The sequence below is a fragment of the Spea bombifrons genome, chromosome 2 (assembly GCF_027358695.1).
Source record: "Spea bombifrons isolate aSpeBom1 chromosome 2, aSpeBom1.2.pri, whole genome shotgun sequence".
Taxonomy (NCBI): domain Eukaryota; kingdom Metazoa; phylum Chordata; class Amphibia; order Anura; family Pelobatidae; genus Spea; species Spea bombifrons.
In genome coordinates this window covers 28,316,553-28,343,953 of record NC_071088.1, presented here as the reverse complement: position 1 = coordinate 28,343,953, position 27,401 = coordinate 28,316,553, and the positions used below count along the sequence as shown (strand labels likewise).

General features: G+C 38.4%; 1 protein-coding gene across 2 annotated transcripts in view; it reads right to left on the bottom strand.

Annotated features, from left to right (window-relative positions):
- Positions 1 to 27,401, bottom strand: part of SH3KBP1 (SH3 domain containing kinase binding protein 1) — a 115,910-nt gene that overhangs the window by 29,991 nt on the left and 58,518 nt on the right. Inside the window, exons 5-9 of one of the 2 annotated variants that reach the window (XM_053457308.1) lie at positions 25,808 to 25,934; positions 24,479 to 24,672; positions 7,573 to 7,648; positions 5,250 to 5,344; positions 840 to 947 (exon numbers count right to left, since the gene is read on the bottom strand). In XM_053457308.1, the coding sequence (XP_053313283.1) occupies positions 840 to 947; positions 5,250 to 5,344; positions 7,573 to 7,648; positions 24,479 to 24,672; positions 25,808 to 25,934 (600 nt within the window). Of the gene's footprint in view, positions 1 to 839; positions 948 to 5,249; positions 5,345 to 7,572; positions 7,649 to 17,504; positions 17,773 to 24,478; positions 24,673 to 25,807; positions 25,935 to 27,401 lie in introns of those variants that run through there. The other variant, XM_053457309.1, reaches the window with a different exon arrangement.

The window sequence follows — 27,401 nt, the reverse complement described above, 5'->3', positions numbered from 1 at the left end:
TACTTTCGCGCATGTTACAGATGTGATTTCAAATAAACAGCGGATACAGAGAGGCAGAGGGAGAATTGTAGCGTTTTCACAATTCAATTCATTCCAAAAACACAAAAGAATTCTTCTTCCAAGCACGTATATAAAAACCGACCCAGAAAAACACAACTGCTCCTGACTCAAAGGCTATTACCTATAAAATAATTAAGCTGCATATATAATAATTACACTGTGTGGATGATAATAAGAATAAAGTCATTTGAACAAACTACATAAGAATCACACTTAGCACATACTAAGCTTCGTACTTTATGCCACTAACCTGCTCTCTTTTCTCCCATACCCCATCCACTGAAGGCACCCATGCAAAGCCATTGCCCCAGTAGAGGGGTAGCTTCAGGTAGCCTACCTTGGGAGGTCCTCAGGTATATTGATAGCTATTGATGTATCTGAGCAAGACATTTGGAATAGCAATGCCATTTATTTTGCCAGTTTGGTTTCTAAACCAACTGACCCATTTAATCTTCACTTTCGATTCACTCTTTACACTTTCTCAAATTCCTTTAATGTATTTGATATAATAGAGTCAGCCTCCTACCCTCTAACCTTAAATCACACACTTTAGTTCACTCTTCTTTTTATTAAGAGGAATATAAAAAGGGATGATGTCAAGGTGAAGCAGGAAGCTCACAGGCAACGTTGGTTCCCTTTTAAAAGAATGTTCGAGGAAGTCAACATCAAAAGCTATAGAAAGCTGTTATTAGTGCTTTATTGCTATACAATATTGTGGGTTATACAACAATGTTCTTTTCATCTTATAAACCAGTAAGAAAACAATAAGTGATACTCACGTGGAGCTCTTTTTCAGAATCTGGAGGAAGCAGCTTGACAAAGTTATCTGGAAACACCCCTCTTCTTCCATTGATTTCTCCTTCCCACCAACCCACATCGACACAATCCTACAGAAAGCATCATTATTAGATGTCTGCATGTGATAACGTTATGCCTTTTGTTTCACCACACCTCTTATTTACTCATCATTCGTTTGCTGCCATTATGTTGTGTGATGGCATATTTTTGTTGGCCGATATTGTTTTAAAGTTCTTTCTTTTTAATATCAGCCACTAGTTATTACATATGTACCACAAGTCTTGTTTTTTTGCTTGACAGCCCCAAAGCACTGTCCTGGTGGACACATTTTCTGTGGGCAGTGGGGATAATAGACCGGTTGGGAAAATCTTCTAGAGATCTGTAAAACCAATGAAGGCCTGTGCCTTCCACCCTGAGCCTGCACAATCCCTTCTCTACTTGATACCTGAAATGTTGGGAATATGGTTTATTATGCTTTATTTACTTTTGTGCTCTATAACTTTCTAGATGAATAGGCAGATCTATCATGAATAAAAGCAGCAGTCACTTGAATTGCTTGAAATTATGGATTATTTGATGTGATTGTATTTAGCATGAGCTATTCTTTTTCATGTATGTGCTTTTATTTTGTCTTTTGTAAGACTCTAGCAGAATATCACTTAATCTGTTGATTATAAACTTGTGATGCTGACAAGTTGTGTTGTTATGTGTCAATTCTAAATGCATGTGATTCCTTGTCACATTATTATTTTCTTGTGATTATATGCCATTGTGTCTCATGCAGGGCACAAGGTCTGAAGTCTTGAAGGATAATTATATGCAATTAGTCTTGAATGCTTTGGAAAAGCCATCCCTTGTCTGCCTCTGTTCTTTGATTCTAGTGTCCGAGGTCATCTGTACCATTTTTTTGTTAGTTATTAGAATGACTGTGCTAATAGCTGTTCAGTTATAAATATGATAACGTGTATAAATATGATCACCAGGGGCAACGTATCCTTCTGATTTAACATGGAAGAGGTTCCAGTTCGAGATCAGCATTAAAAAAGCCTGCATTGAACACATATTCAATACTGATAAAATAATGGTGCCCAAAACACAGCAGGTTAGTATGGTACCTGTATAGAGAAATGGACTGGCGGCCAACAAGGGTAGACTGTGAAGCACAGGGAGGAGATGCATTATACACGGGCAGTAACGTTGTTTGTGATGCTGCTCGTTCTTGCAAACCCCAAAGTTCAATTGTATAAAATCAAAGGGGTTATTCACTAAATGGAGAGATGTCAGGAGAGTTTGCAGAAGAGTTGTGCTTTCAAAACCCTGACTTCACTATTCATTATGAAGGGCCAACACTGGCAAGTTTCTTGAGGAGAAAAGGCAGAGCTGGAATGGTGTAATCTATTAGTTAATGTCTAAGGAGACTTTGGAGAAACCTCACTGGTTTAACTATACATCATACGGGCCAGCCAAGCAGAAGCTCGCTGGTAGGGCTTTCAAAAGGAGCTGAAAAACAATTCTCCTGTGAACTCTCCCTTTAGTGAATTTAGTGTTTGAATTATTTTGTGTAACTAGGTTGGCCATGGTTAGCGGCAAAGAAATTCAACAGGTTAAGCAGATTAGTGCACATGTCTTTATAACTTGTCACAAGGGAAAATTTCTGTCAACTTAATGGGAATTTGGGCCTAGCGACTTCATTAAAATCACACCAGTGATTATGCTTAAAGATGCTGCTCTTTTCAATTTTATTGATGAGAAAAAAGGAAACAGCTGTACTGACCCAATAAAGTGAACTCTAGAAAATAAACTCCAGAAAAAGATGCTGGAACTGAGCTCCAATTGAAATTAATAGGAGTGGCAGCAACCAATCACACACATGCAGTCCGAACGTACATACATACATACATGCATGCATGTGATGGCGTGAACAGGAGTGCTACTGAGCATGTACAGGAAGCTGAGAAAATTTAAAGTTTATATAAGACAAGTCTTATTTCCTAACTACAATAACTGAAGAATGCATGCGCCAATTTGCATGCAGTAAAATCCATTGCAGTGGATGCAACACAGGCTTCATCATACATTAAAATAAGAACAGCATTTGGGGGCTAGACTGTTCCTTTAACACTGTAGAATCGTTGACGAGAAGGAAAGGGCAATATTGTGATGACAAGCTACTAACAGTGGTACTTATTTTGTATACAAAGGCTGCTGATAAAGTAATAATTGTCTCAGATATGGCTCAGAAATGCCCACACTCATCATAGCGTGGAACAAGCACACATTCTTATTCTGATCCGGCTGTATGCGGAATGCCTGTCCTCCGACAGTACTTTGTTTTCGCTGGCATGCCATTCTTTACTTTGGTTATTTACTGACAATTCATCATAGGAACACGAGCAGTACTTCTACGGGTTGCTGCAATTACATTAGGGGAGTATACATATTTTTTAACTTGGTTGTTTTATTGTTTATTTACTGGCAATACAGCTTTTAATCAGAGCAAAAATATGAGCAGTCAAGAGTCACTACCAGTTTATTTAACATACAATATATGAAAAAATAAAGCTGTAATGTTTAAGCATTGGACACTGCTATTACATATACATAGCCCGGGATAGCAGTGTTAGTCCAGTAGTGTAAATTAAAAAAATAAAATAAAATGTGTACTGATAGTTAAAATAATACCTTTTGATTGAATGGACATTACATTTTAAGAAGAACTTTCAAGAGTATCAACCTCCCTTCATCAAGTCAAAAGCAATACTAACCACCTTCAGTATAAGTAGAACGCTAGAGACTAGTAGGGTACAATTCACAGCTACTTTAAGATGGTCAGAAATTATTTTAGCCAATTCATTGTAGGGGTAGAGGGGGGCGATTGTGATGATGGAATTGTTAAAACAAAAAACATCATACATATATCTTTGGACAAATAAACAAACTGAGCCCTGTTAGACGAGGAGAATTAATTACGGAAATGCCATGCTGTATGAAGTTCTGGTAATGTGGCAGGAATCATATGTCTATGTTTGTCCTTAATTTTGAAATAGTTAATCATCTTTACTTCAAAATGTTTTTCTGTTTTGTAAATATTTTGTAATAATTTTTTGTTCACGCAGTTTTCTATGTTTTAGGTTGGGTGGCTGTCTGAAAGCCATCATAGGTGGTTGTGGGAATAATTCTTTTAACACTGTATCCTCTGTTAGTAGTGGTTGTAATTTTGTGGATTCCCTCTAGTGAAGGATACACTAATCCTAATGGGATACATGTAGTGGAATCCTTCACATTGTATTGTAATAGGTGTTCTCAGTGTAGATTTGGTTGCCTTTGTAATTATTCTGGTTTTGTAGCCCTTTAGTTTGAATGACTCTGATAGCGTATTCCTTAGTGTCAGAGCATCTGTGGTGGTATCTGATGGATAGGCTATGAATAATACCGTGCTTAGAGTGGGATGGGTGAAAGCTGTAGCTCTTCTGTGTACAGATGAGTGGTGCTTCCCACTGGTGATTTTTATTGTTGTGTTCCAGAAGTGTACACATTCAGTAGAAAACTCAGGATTTAGTTTAATTGATGGATGGAATGTGTAAAAAGTGTGAAATTATTTGAGTGTTTCTTCTCCTTCTGTCCATATAATGAATATGTCATCTACTGTATGTAGCTGTAATATTTGAAAGGTTTGTGGCAGTGTAAGCCAAGGAACTTCTGTTCTAAGAAATTATCCTTTTGGGGTCTCATCTGAGCTCCATTCATCTGTATACAGAAATCCCCAAGCTAGTGCTGGAGCTGACTGGTGGTAAGTGTAGTGCGTGCCTGAGATGTGTTCAGCCAAACACATGTCCTGCACAGCAGGGGAGAATGTTTAAGGCAAATGCATTTGGGCGAATTATGCAATTGAGGGGAAAACACCCCAAGACACCTTTGCCAGGGGTTATGGCTGTATGTGAGATGGAGTGATAGATCAACAGCACAGTCCTCAAGCGAATTCAGAGCTCAGTGTGACGTCAGGGATGATCAGGGGATCTCCCTAACTGTACCATGGTCCCCTTTGCCTGCAAAAGTGAGACAGTGAGGCTGCTTGTTGGGGCAGTGCCCCAAAATCAGCACTGTCCCACAGAAAATGGGGCACTTAGGAGGTATGTACTGCCCCTTACTTTATCTGGGGTTCCATTAAACATGATGGAGATGCACTTGAATGGGGCTTTTTTAGTAGCAAAGAAATATCCTACTGAACAACTAAGGGTTGCTCCAGGGCCACAATTGTTTTTGATCTGCCCCTGTGTGTCACACAAAACTGTGAACCCATAACTGAACTAATAATGCTTAGTAATTTTACACAAAAGATCATCAATAATATGTATAGAAACATGAGCTTTTGACATTAATCTATAGTATACCTTGTTTATAACAGCGACAATATCACCTTCTCGGATTGTCAATTCATCTTCATTAAGCGCTTCATACGGGAAGAGAACTTTACAATATTCTTTGGCTGGAAGGGAAATAAATATTCTTTAATGTCTTTATTCGGCATACGCAATAAAACATGTAAACAATATTATCCATTGTATCAAAAATAACTGAATGCCACTGCCTTAAACTCATCATCCTTATACTCACGCCTTTTAATTCTTGTAAAATTATTAATAAAAGAGTACAGTTACCTCCCAACATTTGAATTGACCAAAGAAAAACATTTTTGTTTTAAGCGATATGATTAGAGGCATGTCCAGAGGAAGGGATTTTATTTTAACAATCATTTTTTTGAAGATTTTGTAACCTATTGATAATTATTTATGTAACTGAGTAGGGCACTCAAAACAATAATATAAATAAAACATACAATTTAATTTATCCAAATAATCTCTGCTGTTTATACTCACTAAATTACATTATGAGTGTCTAGAAAAGAGGGAGATCACGGGAGCAAGTGAGAAAGCATTGTGGCCCCAAAGATGGACCCTTGGGGGGTATGCAAACAGGAAATTAAGATGGTATTCACACAAGGTGGGTTTGCAATATAGATACTTATTTTAATGTCCAAGCACACTTTTATAAGTTTATTAAGCAACTGTATGATTAGGGAGTTTTAAGGGACACTCATATGCAAGTTAATGCATGTGAAAGCTGAGAGGTCCCTTTAAATTTATTTATTTATGTGGCGTTCCATATTCATAGACATTTGCCCTTTCCCTCATCCCCAGCTATCTTCCGCGCAGGAGTTGTGTTCAGCTGAATCTACTCGATATACGGTACTTACTGCCTGTTAGCTCTAGACTCTTGACCAGGGAGCTTGGACAAAAATGGTCCCAGTGACCAGAATTGTTGGACTACAGAGGGGGATGGGGACTGTGGGCCTGCAGCTTCTCCCTAAGGTAAGTACTTTAATTGTTTTTTTTGTAACAGTTTTAAAGTACTTATATATACGTTCTTCTTTGGTGAGGCTGCTCTCAAGATTGTAAGCTTGCGAGCAGGGCTCTCTCACCAAATGTATCGGTTTGTCTTAGTCTGTCAATTCTTGTCTTGTCATTTCCCTTGAATTTATGTATTGTATTAAGCGCTGCGTAAACTGTTGGCACTATATAAATAAAAGATAATAATAATAATAATGACATTAAAATGTCCATTTAAGTATTGGTTTCCTACAGGTATCAAATGAATATTAAAGTTCTTACAAAGTACTATTGATGAGGCTGTATGGGACATCATACTATCCAATTAAGAGTATGGAGGTATATTTTACCTGGATTCAGTTGCAATGTGCAATAAATACATTGTATCTGCCAATCTCTTCCAAACTGAGCCGAGTTGCTATGTAACTATGCCCTAAAAACAATCTATTTTTCAAAGTAAAATGAAGCTACAAGACTGGCATTTATGAATATATTTGGCCTTAAAGTCCAGTGTTCTGGAAAAACAACAAATGTGTTCATTTATGATGCAAGATCCATTTGTTATAGTATGAAGTGTCCTTCTCCCACTATAATACTGATTTACATTACACCAGGGGGCTGCAAAACACAGATCACAATGTATGCAAAGCTTCTGAACGACCACGAGTAGCCATCCGGTGCCCTGCGCACGCTATTTCTGGACAAAGGGCTTAAGAGTATATAGACGTTCTAGGACAACTAACCCTCATAAAAAAATTCAATTACAATTTTAGAATTTAGAGCATTATATAATACACAAATAATGTGTAAAATGCGTACACGATCTATCTACATATTTGAACCGTTACAATTTGTTCTATGATGGCAGGAATTTTCAAAAACCCAATTACAAAGTGCACCTGATCTCAGGCACCATTACTGGGCTTTTCCAAGAAGAAAAAGTAGCATTTAAAGCAAGCCAAAGATTAGCTCCCACGTAAAGTATTATTAAAATATAAAATATAATATAAATATCGCACTTATTTGTCTCTTTGCAGCAGGGAGTCTTGCATAAACATCCTTTCTATATAAATCACAGAAATGTATAGATGCTACAACCCCAGAGAGGAAATGTGAATCACATCAGTTCCTGTTTTATTGGAAAAAATCCCATAAAGGGGAAAAAAATGGGTCTTTTGAGAATTAGATCTCTTCTTTCAATCTTAGCTATAGATGGAGCTGTGATGACCCAAATTGAGCCCTGACATAGCATTGCTATCATGCCATCACTGACTATAAAATGGATGAAAATCACAGGAAAAACAATAATTTAAGAATCACAACTTACAGTTAGATTTGCTCTCTGTCTCCATTTTTAGCGACTCCTGTGATGTCATAGTTGATGGCATTTTCTTCCCCATAGCCTGAAATTAAAAAAAGAGGAAAATCTGCTAACTTCCCAATTTCTTTTGCATACATATATTATATTTTATCACCACATTATAAAGCTGAAAACGTAGGGCACTGTGGATTAGAACAGTTGCTTAGAAGCCAGCTATTGCTCCACTGTACCAAAAACCCCACTGCGTAAATATCAAATTGTGAAAATGCAAACAATGATCTAGTAGTTTTGCAGTCATGTCATAAATATGTTTTACAGTCAAATACATCAGTTAATTGTTGACATTGAGAATAGCATTTTTAGGAGCTATGGCTCCTGATTTTAGTCAAGATCTTGTCTTTTAACACCTTGAAGCCTGTGCAGGGTATCCATCAATCTCTTATGTGTTTTTATCATCAGCCCTGAGCCTTTCAAAAGCCTTTTTCAACATTCAATTCATTGTAAAAGCAGTAGAAGAGGTGACTTTCTTGTTGGCTACTGAAACAAAGCACACAATCAAGTCCCGTTCACAGAAATCTATTTTAGGGCCAGATAATCCCTAAAGACAAAAATGTAATACATCATTTTAGCATCTCCTTATCTGAGGTCATGGACTTGTCAGGGGTCATTTTCATAAACAATAGACTGCTACAGAAGATATTGGACAATGTCTTAAAGTGGACCTGGCATGCACAAATGTGTGGAATCTAGTATATATGTGTTGTCACATGATTAGTACAATGTATAAATCAAATTTCTTGCCCTACTGAGTTTTACCTTGCCGTGTTTTATTTTTTGACTGGTGAATAGCCTTTTTATATGTATAATACAACCTTTTTTTCTTGATGACACACTCAATATTTGCATCATAAAGGAATCACATCAATAAATCACAAATGCCTCCATAAACCACCATCATAAATAGGCATTGGAGACACTAATAGGTCTGCACTCTGGATTTCTGAACTTCAGCCCTACATCTATTGGAAAACATCCTACCTTGGTACTCCATGGGCACCTAGACCAAGTACTCAACTCTAGCTCCTCTGTATATCTGTTTTAATCCCTATAAGAAGAATTTATACTAAGTAGACTGTGGCCACCTTAGGTTGGTTGGCCAACTGTCCCTTATACCCCATAAAAATATTGTCCTGCAGAAATTACTTTCCTACTGACCTGGCTGGGGGGAAAAAAAATCCCACAGGCAATGTTATTGCGTAATAAAGCCGGAGAACGTTTAATTGGAGTATTTCTCCTATTTAAGATTCTGAATTACCTTTCCTATCTGACATTTCCATATTCGCACAAATACACACACATGCTGTGTATATTGGAAAGCTTGATTTGGTTTTCATTACTCTGCTTGGATACTGAGATAAACACAGCTGACAGGTTTTTTTGACAGTCTGATGAAATCAGCTTGTAAAATATCTTCCCTTATAGTCCACGTAATATTCTTTTCACTGTTCCCATGCGAAATATTTTCATTCTAGTCACATATACTGAAGGAGTGGGTGCGCAAAAGCAATTTAGCCTCTGATAATGAACAAAAATGCATATTTTTCAGATGCCTATCATCATTTATGACCACCGTAATTATCCTTCATTCATTTTAAACGTCTCGCACTGTGTTAATGGCATTGCCAATACTTTGTGATGTCACTCCGTCGCCTTGTTATTAACCCTTCAAAGTGTCACCAAGGTCTTTCCAATGGCTATGAAACTTGTATAGCTGTAAGAGCTGTCAAACAAGTTAATGAAGCATCTATGCTTTGACAGATCCTGGGAAAGCATAAATGGATATAAATGGCAATTTTCTGAACTTCAGCCAACAGCTACAGAGAACTGGAGTGCTGTCTGTTATCAGCTTTGTGAACCCCTAATGAAAATTAGCAACATTATAGTTTTTTAATAAATTAAGGAAATTCATTATTAATGCTGTTCCACCCACTATGCTTTGAACACTTTTATACCATAATGAAGCATTAGGATTGCTAGTACTGCTGAACACCCAAACACATATTGGTACTAGAAATCATTCTTTAATCAATTTTGTTTCCACATTCATAATTTTGGTTAGGAACATTTAAATGTCACTTAATTGTGACACAAAGATTAGCGTACTACAGAGTATGTATGTATAGATATGCGCATATGTATTTGAAAATCACACACACATTTACACTACACATTTTTACTACTTCAAAAGTTTGGTGTTTCCTTTCAAAACTTGGATGGGAGTCATAAAGCACCTCTGTAACGTCTACTGAGATATTCCATTAAAAATTAGCTATTTCCAGCTGCAATAGTCATTTACAACATTAACAAAGTCCATGCTATATTTCTGATCCACGTGATGGACAGAATGTTACATTGCCTTGGAAAAGTATTCATCCCCCCTGTCATTTTTCCTATTTAGTTGCATTACAACTTGACCCATCACAGAATGAAAACAGATTTGTATTTGTATTTCATGCAAAGGACATAAACAAAAAAAATTGGTGAAGTGAAATGAAGAAAATAATTTTTATTAAAAAAAGTTCTGAAAAACCCATTCCCTTTGCTATGAAGCCCCTAAATAAGATCTGGTGCAACCAATTACCTTCAGAAGTCATATAATTAGTTAAATAAAGTGTCTAAGTGTCACATGATCTGGAAAGAATATGGCATCGCAACAAACCTGCCAAGATAGGGCCACCAAGATAGGGCCACCTACCAAAACTCACGGACCAGGCAAGAAGAGGCAACAAAGAGACCAAAGAGAATTCTGAAGGAGCTGCAAAGCTCTACAGTGGAGACTGGAGTATCTGTCTATACAATGACCACCTGCCTAACATTGTGTAGATCCCCCGTTTTGGGTCTTCCACTAGACTTCTGAAGGTGTGCTGTGGTTAGCAGCAAGTCCTTTAAGTTCTGTAAGTTGCCAGGTGGGGCCTCCATGGATGCATCCTAACATTATGAACATTATCTGGGACTTCATGGCAGCTGTAATGAAACCATAAGCACTGCAAAAAGTGTGTCTAAACAGTACCAGACATTAGCATTAATCACGTTATTTAAGTAAATTATCTTATAGGGGTAACAACAATTAACTCAACAGGAACCTCAGAAAAACACACTTTGTTCATACTTCCAGAAGTGTTTTGTTATTTTACAATTTTTGCCATGTCATGTAGCAAAATTCCAATAGTGCCAAAAAAGTACAAAACAGTAACCTTTTTCTAGAGATCCTGGGTCCCTGATCTAGCTTTGCTAATTATCTGATGCAGTATTTCCCCATGCCTAGGTAAAGGGAAGTGATCTTTGTTTCTCATGTGATGTTATTGAAATAGGTGGCATAATGATTGAGTTTTGAAAATCCTTTCACAATAAACAAGCACCAGATGCCCACCCTAAACCTTACAGCCACGTAGCTGTAAAAGTGGAAAATCCATTTGCTGCAGCTTTAGCAAAGTATGACAGCTGAGAGATTGATAAAGTTTCCTTAACGATTTAATAGCGTAAAATGATAAATCCTAGTTCTGGATGTGTCATGCTCATTTAAAGCGGATTAGGTGAAAATTAACTGATTGAAAGCACACATAACTAATGACACATTTTCAGTCAGTGTGGCTAGAAAGAGGGCATACGAACTAACAGTATGAGGCTTGGAAGTTAAAGATGGCATAAAGTACATTTATTTTAGCTGATATGAGTGTAATATTATCAGCATTTTGAAAAAGTGGTATTTGGGAATTTAATATAAACATACACATATTTATATAGTACTGTGACAATGTTTTTAGGCAGGTGTGAGAAAAAAATGCTGTATTTATTTAACAAAATGCAAAGTGAAAAATCTAAATCAAATCAACATTTGCCTTCAAAACAGCATCAATTCTTTTATGTACAGTTGCACAAAGTTAATGTTAACGTTAAGCAATTTAACATTCATTAACTGAAACAGAAACAGTTGTGTAGGAGGAATAAAACTCGGTGAGGAACGACCGAACTCACTAACAAGGTGAGGTTGATGAAGAAAGCTTAATGTCAAAAGTCAGACACCATGGCAAGACTGAGCACAGCAACAAGACTCAAGGCAGCTATACTGTATGAGCAAGGCCTCTTACATTATTCCCTCGGCTAACACTAGTTCGAACTCCCCACTACTTAATGACTGGGTAATACATGACTTTACAATACACAGGAACAATACAATGCTTTGACGAAGAAATCATCAGACATCTGCTTAAAATTTGCTAAGAATGAAAAAAGGAATGAAAAAAAGAATGATAAAACAAGAATAGTAGGACAAAGATGTCACTTCCATGACATATAGACTGGTTATTTAGACCAAGATAAAGAACGCTGTGTCATGTGCTGGTCCATGGAGTACCAAGAAGACCTCTTATTCTTCGAAGAAGTAAAAATTCAACCACTTGAGTAGTAGAAATATGGTTTGATTAGCGGCTCAAACAATATATCATTCGTTTTAATTGAGTGTGATTTCGAAAGCTTATGGTCAAATCTGTCAATAGATATACATATTCCCCCCAATGTCTGTCAACTAGGGGCATTACTAATATGCTCAAAGGTTGCAACTCAATTCACTCATTACATATTACATAATATTGAAGCTTGTAATTTATTTAGTTTTTGCTGGAAAATAGACCTTTGGGCTGCAGACCAAGTGGGCTGTGATTATAAATGACTGAGGGGTTAACATAACTGAATAATAAATATTTCCATTATTATTATTAATATTATAATGGCTTATGCAGGGTTCAAAACAACGCAGCCTTTTCATTTTGCTACAATGCACAGATACAATGATTGAAAATATGGTACTATTTTCAAAACTGACTCATGAAATTGGTTATGTCTGTTATGCTGTCACACAATACTCAAAATCAAAAGAACCAAAAAATGTGCTTTGTCCACAGACATTCCCACTAAATAAGAGGTATATCAGTGAGTTGTAGAGAGGCTTCCGAACCAGGAATCTCATCATATTAACTTTGGAATATCCTATAATATCGAGGGCCAACCAAGCTCTTGTTTTGCAGTGACCCAGAGCAGTGCCTTCTAGCAGCCCCCTCCACAGCCCCTGCCCCCACTGTCGGGATACTGCAGGGTAGCATTGTGTATGTGCTCATCAGCAACATATGAAATGCATGCATGTCCTGGAAAAAAAATATGTAGCCAATGTAGTCACCTTAAATTAAAAAAAATATATCGTTGGTGTTTGTTTTTTTTGTCCATTCCATCAGAAATTTTTATAAGGAGAAAAGGCTCGGTAAATTCTGAGGATACATCCATTCTCTCATGTTGTAGTACATAACACAGAGGTACTGTACAAATGTGTGTCCCCAGTCGGGCATTTAACTGAATAGTAGCAATGCATTATGTGCCTCTACCATGTAAGGGTTAAAACTGCAGCACCTCCCTCCAGATGTGGTCTCTGGCTCCCCATTCCTGGTTCTGGGATATAATTTACTTCGGTTTGGCAGAGGTCCTTCTCCAGAAGTGAGGTCATGATGTATTATACAAGTAGCCCACACAACTGAACTATATTGCCACTGCAGTAAAAGTAGCAATATACAACAAAAATAAAAAGCAACTACTGTAAAGCGTAAAGTACAGTGGTTAGCGCTGAAATAAAGGAACATTCCAGCCATTACATGCACTTTAATGGCTGAGAGGTCCTTTTAACCTTGTGTGATGTCCGCCTTGCAAATACATAAGAGGATTCTGCAGAAAACCCCATGTGCATTTGCCGCTTCACCCACGCCATAGCCATACCTGGGAACTTTTGGCCTCCGGCTACCCGGAGCTTTCCCTTGCGGGATGCGGCCAGGACTGCACACTGACGTCGGCGGGCAGTCCCGTTGGAGTGCATAAGATATGTTTGGCATGTGATATACTTGCTGCCAGTCAGCTCCAGTTCTGGCGAAAGAAAAATCCCTTTGCGTATGCACAGAAAGTGCTGCCATTCATTGGCGAGTATCGTCTGACGGGGAATCTGTAGCTGCAACTTCTCCCTAAGAATCTTACTTTTATCATTTTTAAAGAATGCTTATTAATGTACTAAAAGAGTACTCTTATATCAATTATTTTGTAAGCTGTTCCTTTAATAAAACATACTTTTATTGGTTTTTTTTCACTTTCATCCCCATATTTGGCACATACGTGTAGTCATATATTTTTTTGTTTTTACAATTTGACCATATTGGTTGATACATATTAATTTAAACAAAATGTCTGCATGACTACATTTACACAAAACTGACAATAACATTAACACAGTTCTGGTACAGAGAACGAGAGGGCTCTGCCTTTTGCAAGTTTACAGCCTGGTACTTATCATGCTATATGACTGTACTTACTATACATAAATACATTTGTCAGTCCTAAATAAATAAAAATATAAATCAATCTTTATAGAAAATCTGTACATGCTCTGTTATACAGTAAAACTGCCATACCTGGGAAGTGAGCTGCGTCTTGCAGGCACACTGACAAGTTCTCTAGAGGGGTCACTGGGGATTTATAAGTTCCTAAAAGTACTTTCCATTTGTGTGCAACCTTCCATGTAAGTGCCACTGAATAGAAATACCAAAGGATTCATTCCACTACATACTGCATACACGGCCGATACTCATCCCACACTCATCATCAGAAACTCATTTGTCACCTCACTTCTCTCATTAGCCACCTCTCTTCTCTCATTAACCACCACTCTTCTCTCATTAGCCACCTCACTTCTCTCATTAGCCACCTCACTTCTCTCATTAGCCACCTCTCTTCTCTCATTAAGCACCTCTCTTCTCTCATTAGCCGGTATTCCACTTTATGCCTTTACACTGTTTGTAATCTGCATCATTGCTGGCTGTTCTGCTTCATTCATTCATTCATTCATTCATTCCTTTGTTTGTCCTTTGATTTGTCTACATTGAATTATTAGTACCCTGTTAGCTATCCTCTATCCATGTGTCTGTGATTTTACTGCGGGATAATTAATCAGTTGGTAAGTACCTAACAAGCAGCCATCCCTTAGATTTGAACTGACTTTGGAGGAACAAACCACTTTCCATCTGTGTGCCACTAATTACGAGTTTACCAAGGGAGTTCACCAAAGAGTGCAACAAGGAAGGACAAATCAATTAATACTCCACTGATCCTTCATCAACTGCTGCCATACTGGTTTATTGGGTTTGTTCCATTCCCATTACTCACCGCTTCCATTTCACTCTCCCTTTACCATCACTCTCCAAATACCATGCCCACAATCCTGTTGTTTCTTTTCTCTTTTTTTCCTTGACTTTACTTACTTTTTTCTCCCTTCCCTCATCCCAGACACTTTTTACCTTCATCAACTCTCTCTCACCACCTCTCCCCTCTCTCAGCAATCTTCCCACCTTCATTCACTGAGAGAGCCTCACGTGACAAACTAATCTCATCCTTTGGCTTTCAATACAACCTGTATGCCGATGACAGTCAGATCTACCTATCGCTCTCCCTTCCTCTTAGATACTGTGACTAACTGCTTTGCCTCGGTCTCTAACTGGATGTCTGGATGATTTCTGTCCCGTGCATTTACCACTTAGTTTTCACTCCATTTATCTACCACCTGGGTCTTGGGACGAATCACTGATTCATGCTGTTTTCTATGTCTCTTCAGCTTAAAATCACAGCGAGGAGAAGCATTAGAAACATGGCCTGTGTCATCTGACTAAATCCGTGCATGTGACTGGCTGTGCAAGGCATCGGCTGTTAGATTGACCACAATCCAGGACAGTCGATGTAGGGATAACCTCTAGATGTACCTGGTGCATCATTGGTCACAAAGGGGTATAAAGCACAGTCCTTGGCAACATTATCTGCAAGCATGACCCTGTACACTGCATAGTTCAATTGGGACTTCCATGAAATCTCAGTGATCTAAATATGAATTATACAGGGTCATCCAAACTTTTCATGGAGCAGAAGGTTATTGGGTTGGATTTAGATAATAAAAAGTGAGTGAGGTGTATAAAAGCCCTAGCAGTACAGATACTCAACTGAGCTCCACTCGTCCTGTTCCAGGATGTACTTTACTATACCACCGTGGAGGGATCTCAGGTGAATGCTGACTCCACTGGAAATAAGGACAGGAAACTTAATGTAGGGACTGGCCAGGAAAAACTGGAAATGTTAGCAGGCGTGCACAAGGAGTTCTCATTATTTCTTCATCTTGAAGATTGCAACACCCATGGAACCAGTTTTTTTGTGCTGCTTAATAAAAGGCATGAGACTTATTACAGAGAACATAGCACAGCGGCCTTATTATTATTGGCAAAAATCTGTCTCAGCAATGTGCATCAGACTGTTTGCTGCTGTCAATTTACTAATTGCTAACATCTGTAAATGACAATATCGGACAATATTGATTTTGGCTCCTTTAAGAGACGAGTAAACCATGTCATGCAAATTTATAATTTATATCAATTATGCATTTTTGACGCCATCAGAATATGCTTCATGAAATGGATGCTTGCATTCCGACCAATAAGAAAGGAGTAAGAGAGATCTTATGATGCCGTCAACACATCACCCTGCCATTGAGTTTGTATTGTTGGTTCCCACATGGACTTTACTGCCTACCAAGCACCAGACACCTAAGAATGAGGAGGTTTTTGGACTTGAAGAGCAGATGTAACCTGGTAGTCCGCGCAGGATCCAGGACAGTTGGGGAATACCCAACGTAGCCTAAGGCACCTAGAGATACTTGGAGTCGAAGGTAAGTAGGGGTCAAAACACAGTAAGCTCAAAAGACCAACTTAGCGGAGTAAGCCTAAAATCATCAAAGTGTGAAAACCATGTAAAAACTTAAGAAATCAAAGTACCAAACAGAGTCTAGACTCTATCACACAAAAATAAGACTTTGGGCCAAAGGAAGGGGAAAAAACCCCTAAGCATTTGGAAGGGGACACCACAAGAATCTTAAGACATATAGATAAATGGATTGTATTATACATGAGGGTGTACTATACTCAATGTTTTTATGGTAAGCTATTTTTTTATTTAAAAAGGATAACATGTACAGTAGTTTCTTTTTTATGAATGCTTTTTGATTTGATTTAACGAGCGTTGATTATCAAGAAAGGTACCAGGTCACCTTGACGTGTGTTCTTAGTTCTCTGCAGGGAAAGACAGTTGTGTACTTAAATTGACAACCATTTTTCAGAAATCTATCAGGTTCTCATCCTGGCATGACTCTCCTAAAAATAACTTTAAAAGAATGAGACGTGAAAATGCTATCAAGACACTTTTAGGAGTATATGTATAGATGTGTATTAGTGTAGCCTAGATGCTGTACAACTCTTAGGAAGAGGGCTGGGATAACCCATGTGATGGACACATAAAAAACTAATACAAAAATCCATACAAGTACATGTTCTAAAATACATATTGCCTTCCAAATAGCACTACAATCCAAAGCCAATTTTTTTTTGTCTTGTTTAATTTATAAATATTTGTACAAAATCCATCAACAATAATCAAAAGAGTCCTAAAATGGTTACGCCGTGACTTCGACACTGAAGCAGCTCATCTCTACGCTGCCTTTTCAGTACAGATTCACGGAAAAGCAAACGAGGAATAAATGAAAAACATCTGGAAGTATAACTGCAGAAGAAACCGTAAAAAAATTAAAAAATTAAAATAAAAAAACGCACAAAAATTTCCAGCACTACATGAACTTTTATGGAATAATCTGAATCAGAACATCGCATTATCCCCCCCCCAAACCTCACTTGTAACATAAAAGAAACACTTTTTAAGTTTCTCATTCGCTTTTTTTTTATATTTCTTGTAAAAGGTATCCTTGCCACATTATATGTTGCAAATATATAAAAAATAGAAAGAATAAATTGAAATACCTCATCTCCCATTGTGAAAAGTGTCTGAAGTGTAAAATGTCCAAGAAGTCAGCACCCAAAAACCTCCCACTTCCTTCAAGCAGCTAAATACACAAAGCCTGACAGACACAGCCTAATACTGAGTCACACTTAGGGCCAAATGAGCTTGCAGGAAAACAAAGCTTGCATTTGTTTATGACACAGGAAGCAGGGAGCTGTTCATCAGTTTGGAGACTTTACACTGAAGGTTTCCACTATACTTTTTTTTCCCCCCCTTCCAAAAGGCAGTTTAGGACTGGTTACCCAAGGCAATGATGCAGCAGGGATGTGTTAACCTGTTCACTGCCGGAAAGGCAGAAACTGTACTGTCACCGAGTGAATGAGTTCTTCCAAGCCCCAGATGTTACATACTTCAAAGAGAAGGATGCGGTATCTGATGCTAATCCATTATCTTCCCTGCATCTGGTGTTTGACTTTCATGTCGTGCAGATGTGACCGGCGAAGTAGGGGTTAACGCAGTGGGAGTAAGGGTTAAATGATGTCATTGGATGCCCTGTGAAATGCACGTTCAAGGATCCTGCTCCACAAATAAGAAACTGCTGTGTTCTTCATACTTTCCACAGACCTTTTTTAGCTGAAATAATTATTTTCTGATATATCTGATGGAGGAGTGGGGATAAGAAGCCACTAGTGATGGCACTGGTGGTGACTTACACTCTCAGGAGTCACAGCCAGCCTTGGCAGTTGTACAATTAGAGGTTGTCTAACCTTAGTTTTATTTTTTTTTTTGGAGAGAGAACCTTGCGTATAAACACAGAAACAAAATTTCAATGTATTAAACATCAGCCACAAATAAGAAGGATCTAAGTTAAGGGCTTTAGAACAAACTGTGTGATTGTGTTAATAAGGCAGAGGTTGAAACCCAAAGTGAGCTTCAGATCACCACCCCCTGTCCTATTGGTTGCCTCTCCATTCAGCGCTCTCCTTATTGGTTGCTTCTCTATTGCCTCATAGTACTGTGTACCCTCGGTCTACAACAAGGATCTTACAGTACTCCTTCACAAACTCCTTTTTTCACCTCGTCCCTGTGGTTCATTCCATTCTTGGTTTACTCTAAATAAGCGCACACAAAGGCTGACTGCGTATCTTGTATTTTTTTCTGTTATTTTCTTAGGGTTTTTTATACTGCAAAACCATATAGCATATGTTTTGGTTTTCCTTTTTTGATCTGAGGGAGAAATGACATCTGAGACTACTTTACAGATATACAGCATAAGAATGTAAATACGGAGATGCTAGAACAGACAGATGGAAATGCAGAAGGAAAGACAGGCAGACGATGATATAAAAACATTTACATTTAAAAAAAACATTTTACATTTGTTATGAGTATGAGACATGGAATCCGCTTCCACTAATCTATGCAAAATATACACAATGTTCAGGTACGATAATTGTAGTGGTTCCACCGCAACACAAATAAGTAAATTAATTTAAAAAATGCTCAATATAGGGAAAAATATAAAAATACAGGTAATAAAAGACAAGTCCAGGTAAGTTGGGCAATGTCACTACAGTGGAATATTGCTCTCAACAGAGTCCTGCTGTATAAATCATTTGGAATTTAAAAATGATATAATCTCACCACTTAAGATACGGAACATGATCATACCTGGGAACTTCCCAGGGTAGACTACCTGGGGCTCTACTTCTTCTGGATAAGAGCTATCCACATGTAGATGCCCAACTAGGCCCATATAGCATTTAGTAGGAGAAAACTGAACAGGGAGCAGTGCAAAGTGAACAACAAATGGGAGAACATAGGTGGGTAGTGGGCATAGACATGATTTCCCTACAATGAGAAATGAAGAAACTTATCCAGAGACTCCTGGTCAAACCAGAAGAGTTCCCAGGTATGAATACAATGGTGTAGACTTTGTGATGAAATAATCACTTAGAAGTACTTCCAGTGTCGTTCAGTTTCAAGGTTAGACAATGAGAAAGCATATCCTTCCCTTGGGCTCAGTAAAATGTCCCTTGAAAGTTAAAGAAAGGTACAGCGTGACAGAGCTCCTGCCCACACTCCACATGCATTAACTTGTGTCCTTCACTGGTCCGAGTGTGGGAGGACATCGCGACCATGTCATCTGCCAAAAGTCTACGGATAAACAGCTGAAGTAGGAAACATATATAAGATTTGAAGGAAGCTATAGGATTGTATAGGTGGTAGAGGTGAAACTGAACTAATTTTAAACTTCATAGGACTATAATATATTAATTTTATTTTGCCTCTTTAGCATGTAGGTTTGAAAACGCATTTCGCTCCATTGAAAAGTTGGACAGCCAAAGCCTCTGTTTCCTGTCATAACGAAATCTCTCACCTTGTAATTTAATACCCTGTGTATTACAGGAAACAATCCTGTACACCACGTTTCCTCAGGAAGGCTCATTATCCTACTTTTGTTGCCAATGTAAAAAAGTGGACTGATTTCAAACATTACTATCTGTTACTGTTATAATGTCAATCGAACCTAAAGGGCAGTTTCCCATTAAGTAGCAGAAGCATCTTTATTGCCAGTGGTTTCCTCATATAGACAACAGCGAGTGGACTACACTACATGACCTATTAGAAGTTATTGGAATGTAACACCAATTGCAAACTCCATGTTGAATCCAAAAAAATATGCCAGCAGTCCATCTGACTCTTTCCTTTGTCCAAAAATATAGAAAATAACCTGATGCCACTGCTATCGGCTTGTGTACATTCAAACCAAAGGAGAGGAGTTAAAACTCTAATGGATCCCACCACTGAAAACAATTGCTCGGGATTGGCGCCTTCTTTAAAGTCAGAGCGCTGGATGTCACTGACACATTCAGTATAATGCTGTTAGAGAGGGCAAAGATGTCACTAACAACCTGTTTGGGCACAGAAATGGCACTAACAAGCTGTCTGGGAACAAAGATGGTGCTGGAAAGTTGTTTGTTGGACAAAGATCGCTCTGGTACGTTGTTTGAGGGGGCAAAGTGTCACTGACAAGCTGTTTGGAGGCAAAGCTGGCACTGTGGGAAGTGACTGACATGTTACTTGGTAAAGTTGGGGGGCCTAAAGAGGTGGAGTGGGGTGCCATAGAAAATGGATGTGGTCAAAAGTGTTATGTTTGTTAATGGGAGGCGTTAGTAATATAGCCACAACCACCAATGGGGCAACAACAAAAATTCTTACACCCAGGAAAAAAATGTTTTCATTCCTTCTAGAGTGTGACCAGGACTCTCTTTACCTAATGTATTGGCTTGTCTTAGTCTGTTAATTCTGGTGTTTCTATACCCCTTGAATATGTGTATTGTATAAAGCGCTGAGTTGATTGTTGGCACTATATGTATAAAACATAATAATAATATTATACATATATATATATATATATATATATATATATATATATATATATATATATACACACACACACTCACACATGCATGCAACATTTTAAGGCTCAATACATGGATGAGGTAGTAATTATTCCGCAGACTTACAGATTAATACTGTGCAATGTGCTGCACACTACTGAAAGGGTTGGACGTGTCAAGAGGAGGCAGCTGTGGCCTATATGATTTTTAATTTTAGTAATCTTGATGGGAGACGATCCAAGAGCTCCTACAGTACGGAAATGTTTGCAGCCAACTTTCAGTTCTGACGTTATTTTCTTCCTAATTCTATTTTCAATTCCATGATTTCATTAAAATCCAACCCTAGTATAGTTTGCAGAGACAAAGCCAATTATAGGAAACGGAGACATAAAGGCTAAATTATTGTATTATTTTTTTCAACCCACCCATGCTCCTATTGTGTATAAGTTAACCCTTATTCATAGAACTTTTTGTGTCAGTAATCAGCAAGTAAGGAAGCTGCCTTTCTTGGGCAATGTTCAGCCTTTCAGCTATTGCTGAGAACACCACACATCACCCTCAGTCCCAGGAGAAATAGATAATATGAATTATGCGATTTTTAGGTTGCTGCCCATCAGTCCCATCATTGGGACTTTTTAGATTCTAAGAGTAATACTTTGCTGCCTGAGCATCATGAGAGTTATATGTACACAGGATCCAGGGCCCACTTGCTGCACGTCACTGACAAGGCTGCTTATACTATAATACTATTATACTATACCACAGACAGAGCATATTTCTGCTAACTAATCAATAATAGCTTGCAGTTCTCTGTGGGGTGCCTCTGTTTATTTGTTCTGTTGCACAACTGTGCCTTTTAAAAATAGCATTGGCATGAAGTACTGTTTTCGGATAGCAGCATGGAGCCGTTTTTCTAAATAAAAAGGTACACAATTTTCCCTTTGTCTCTCTTTAGGCTTGCTAAGACTTTTTTTTTTTGGGCTGGATGATGCCGGTTAACGTAAGAATGTATTAATACATTATATTCTCCACAGTGCTCTCCTGGTAAATGGACAGTTGCTCCCACCCATTTTTCTCAAGCATTGGGGAAGCATGCAGTGGAACTGCAGTTTAAAAAATCTTTACATACATACATACACACATACACACACATCTATCAACCCATAAACAGTCAGAGCACAATTCACCCTGGGATTGGAAAGCTCTAGACAGTATCATGCACAGGAATTATACAAACAACATCAAGGGGGCATCACGCAGAGCAAGTTATTGTACCCACAAAACTGCATGAAAGCTACTCAGCTGACTTAATGTCCATACATAACCTATTACCATACCTGGGAACTCTCCGGGTTTGACCCGGAGATTTCAGGGTGACTCACCGCTTCTCGGGGTCAAGACCCAAATCCTCCGGGTCACGGGAGTGGGGTCTTGACACGCCTTGCTCCCCGCCCATTTTCCCTTAAAATGGAGATGCTTCCAACTGCCGTCAGGGGGACCTCCCACCGACATCATGGGAGCGCCCGCTGACATCAGCATGAGGAAGGCTCAAAGGATGCTGACGTCAGCATGACGTCGCAAAGGAAGGCTCTGGGTAGCCAGAGCCCAGAAGTTCCCAGGTATGCCTATTACCCATCAGATAAGGCAATGTAAAAAGAAATAGTTTCATTCGTCATGAAAGTTGCTTCGGTCCTCGTGATATACAAAACACACAAAGACATAATGCACACACACCTATATACATATATACCTATAACAAGTATAACCTCATTCATGCAGAGGTAGCCTCACATAAATACATACGCACACCTACATACATGCTGACATAAACACAGATCCCATCTCTGAGCAGTGCCATAACAACAGGGGTCGTAGGGGTTGCAACTGTGACAGCGGCCATGAGGGATGACCTCATAATGCAGATACATTTAAGGGTCTATATGAGGCTGTTGCAGAGTAAAGGTTCAGTCCACAGACATACCAAGTATAATAAGATTAGAAATCTTACACAAAAAGGAATGAAAGAAAGGGTCGTAGAGCTCTGGAATGCACGCCGACTGCGATTACTGTGGAGGCTTTTAAGAATAAACTTAATTGCTTTAGACAGCGAAGATTATTCAGGGATATATTTTAACGTTGTTGATCCAGTGTTTATTCTGGCCACCCATGGTGTCATTAATTATTGTTTTATCTCTGCCAAGTACATGCTTATACTTAATTATTTCCTTCATCTGAATCAATGCAATGAAATAAATAAATAACCTTGGAAAGCAATGTCCCTTTTCAACCCTACTAACAATGCATGTAACTATAAGTGGAAGAATAAAAACAACCCAGGGAATACATTCTGCCCAACAGAGCCTGGGTTCTGGCTGGCAATGATGGGAACAACCTTACCTACATTTGATTCTTATTGCCTTAATTTGTATAATAAGAGCATCCAAAACAGTAGTAAATCCATACTAATTTGGGCGATTTAGTTACTTATCTAGCAAACCACTCAATTACCCACCGAGGGCATACTGTCAAGCAAATGTGGAATAATTTGACTCACATTGATTTCATTCATCTTGCTGAGCTTTCTGTTTAAATTGCTGTTAAATGATCCAATGTATATTGTACAAACATACGTGGAGTCCTCGGTGTATTTTGCTAACCATTTAATCCACTAGCAATCCATTAGACATCATATCTATTTTAGAAACAGTCTGAAATAAACTTATTGGATAACGTGAGGTATATACAGCTCCATAACATCCAACTAACCAATGGTATAACCTGAGACAGATCATCCAAAGGTCATTCACTCCGAAAGTCTGACACTAATCATGTTCCACATCCACATACTACTTACACTATTCATACAGAAACACTATGGTTCCACCATCTGTGGGCCCAACACAGCTAAACCAATGGCCATGTCAGCAGGTAATCACCCAGGGGTGCCCATAGGCCAGGGCTCAAAATGGATCTTGTGCCCCGCAGGCCTGTGTTAAACTACACACATTTTACGGCAAGAGGAAAACACTGACAAGTATAACAGGCAAAGATAAAGAAATGCAGCGGAGAAACAATGTAGAGCTACATTGTGGGAAGTCTACAGAGTACAGCAAAAGATTATTTGTGATGCATCCTGCATATTCAGCAAAAGGTCCTAATGTGATTTCAAGATCAGACACAAAGACTTGCAAATCAGGTCATGTTTAGCCTCCTTGATTTTTTAAATAAACTAGACTGACATTAAAGTGGACCTGTCATCCAAAATAGTGCAGATTTCGGGTTCCCCTGAAGGTATGATATTTTATATATACACTGGGCTAACAAAATTACTAGCAAATCTAGAAAATTTTATAGTTACTTGAACGCTGCCAGTTCCAATATGGCTGACTGGGTATTTCACCCCATGTGCACATCCCTCCTGTGCCAGATTCGTGGTTTTTATCTCCATGCCTGGAATAACTCCCCACAGATAACTACACAGGTACAGTGATGGGTTTCAAGTCTACACATGACCCTGTTTTATTAAATTCTTAAAGGACTTAAGATAGTAAAGGCTCATAAGAGGACAAAAGAAGATGAGCTATATTTACCTTTTCCTGTGAAACCATGTCATTTTCCATCTCTATTGACCTTGGTCTCAGTTTAATTGGTTTGTCTTTGAAAATATCCCCAAAGCCAAATCCCCTGATCTTCTTCGGCTGGTTTTCTGCTCCACTTGTTCCATTGGTCCCTTCTGACTTCGAGTCACCACCGTCGCTTTCCGAGCCAGCAGTATCTCTAAAACCTGCCAAGAGGAGAAGCAGGATTACTATGACAACCTAGCCTAATATGTAAACCTTGTAGAGATTAGGGAAATTACCTTTAAAGTTGGACTCCTACATGTTAATAGTCCAGTAAACCTATTAACAATTGGTGTTTACACATTAAGAAATCCTTTTGAATGCACTAGAAATTGGAAATATATTTAAGGCACAAAATCACCACTTCTGCTGCTCTATTCTTTTGTTAGTAATTTTAACACTGTTTTTTCCAGCTCTCATAATTATCAAAATGCCAGAGTATTTCACTCAGATTTTCCTTCGTTCTCCATGATCCCTGAGCAACAATTGTAATTGAAACCAACTGAGAGCCTGAATGAGAAGCAGCAACGAGCTTCCTGAACTCTATCAGTTTTGTGTTTGCAGAGTGTGGAAGTCACCAATTTAAAATGTAACGAGGAAGCAAGATGGCAGCTCACCCCTCCAGCATTGGACTAAGCATGAGAGTAGGAGCTAAACATCACATCCCTGCTAGGAGAAAGAGGAAAGTGACCCGGAAGTCACTAATTTAAAATGTAACGAGGAAGCAAGATGGCAGCTCACCCCTCCAGCACTGGACTAAGCATGAGAGTAGGAGCTAAACATCACACCCCTGCTAGGAGAAAGAGGAAAGTGACCCGGAAGTCACCAATTTAAAATGTAACGAGGAAGCAAGATGGCAGCTCACCCCTCCAGCACTGGACTAAGCATGAGAGTAGGAGCTAAACATCACACCCCTGCTAGGAGAAAGAGGAAAGTGACCTGGAGACCTGGGGAAACAGCACTTTTCCCCGGAGACTTCAGATCTAACCTAGAAAGTTCTCAAGCATACTGATAATAAAGTGTATAAAATATATAAAAAGGTGCGAGTGTAACCAATAGAAGTGTGCACTCTTCAAAAACTGAAAACAGAGACCAGAGAAGTAAACATATACTGTACACAACGGGTAAGTGTATTATATATATTGTATTATAAATGTGTTTATACAGTGTTACAATAAAATATGTGCTATAGAAAATGCAGCACAGACCTCCTGTTTTTATTTATTTTTTTATTCTGTAAATGTCTATAAAGTTTGTTGGCTTAAACTTAAATGGAAATTATACCGTAATATGATTTACCTTGTTTTATTGGTTGTTCGTCATAATTTCCTCCAATTTCTGTTTCAGTCACAATTTCCTTGATGAAGTTGGAAGGAAACATACCAGACTTGCCATTAAGAATTCCTTCCCACCAGCCTTCTTCCACCTGCACGCATGCAAAGATAAAATACGTATTAATTAATAATAATAATAATAATGGTAATAATAATAAATGATAAAAAAGCTGTATTGACCGCTGGTTACAGAAGAACCACAGTGAAAATTTCAGACCATATGAAGACAGATGTATTTCCTGAAAAACTCAATATAAATGGCAAGAAAATTATGTTGGCTTATTAAAGCTGCACACTAGCAAAAACCATAAAGTAACAAAATTTTGTATAAACTAAAAAAGCATACAATTCACTTAGGCTTGGTTGCATTGCTAAAGGTGGTCTGGAGTTTTCAGACATTGTATAGGTACAGTGCCCTCCGCTAATATTGGCTCCCTTGGTAAATAGGGGCAAACAAGGCTGTGAAAGATTGTCTTTATTGTTTAACCGTTATTTAAGGTTTTTTGTAAGGAGAAAAAAATAAGCAGGCTGTATATACCACCAATCCACTACTACACCCGACTTTCTGTCACACTCTGTACACAAGCTGTGTTGTCCATATTGTGACTCATGACAAGCACAATGGCACTGAGTCCCATTCTTCTTCCTTGCCCAATTCTGACCAAAAAAGCCAGTGAGAAGGCCAGGCCTAAAATCGCTTGCGGAGCAAAAAATGTTTCCAGAAGGCCAGGGGAGGCAATCCCACCAGAAGGCAAGGTGTAAACCTATGAAAGAATGAAGCAGCTCAGGATTCATAATATCCTCTGCTAGGCGATCAGTGCACCTCTCACTTTCCAAAGGGAGATGCTGTACTTGATCCTAGCCAAAAGGCAGAGAAGAGCTTTTGATTCCATACTTACAGAAAGTGGGTTTTGCCTTTTTCCTATGTCGTCTACTTTGTACATTATTTTGAACCTTAAACAGTACAGCATCACAATGATTTCCTTCTGCCAAATTAGAAGGGTTCAGAACAACAACGTTTGTAGGTTAGGCTACAGCATCTACTAAAATGCCATATGCCAAAGATTCAGTGAATTTATGGTGGGCAAAATAATGTCCATTAAGGAATATCTGAACAAGGTGATAATAATCCTGACTTGAATCAGACTTGAAAATGTTTGCAATTCCTTTTAAGTACCCTAGGGGGAGATATGTGAATAATGACTCTAGATACTGGTTCTTATTTGCAAGCTTCCTCCTAAAAGAGCTGTAACATTCCAATCTTAATTATTTAATCTATGCACAGCATATTCCAATATGTGAAAATTGGTGTTCCCAGATTTACCAGGATGAGTCAGAGCGATAACTTTCTCGCACTGATGAGATTAACGTTATTGTCAATTTTGTCATTTTTCATGATATCAGTAAATTTGTATTCTCCTCTTTTGTAACAGTGTTGACAAATCTGCTGACACTCCATAAATAAAATGTAATATGATGTAATAAGAGTGGTGGGGAAGTAGACTGGAATGCTGGAGAATGCACCATGGCAAAGTTGCTTGCAAAGTTGGAAGTACAAT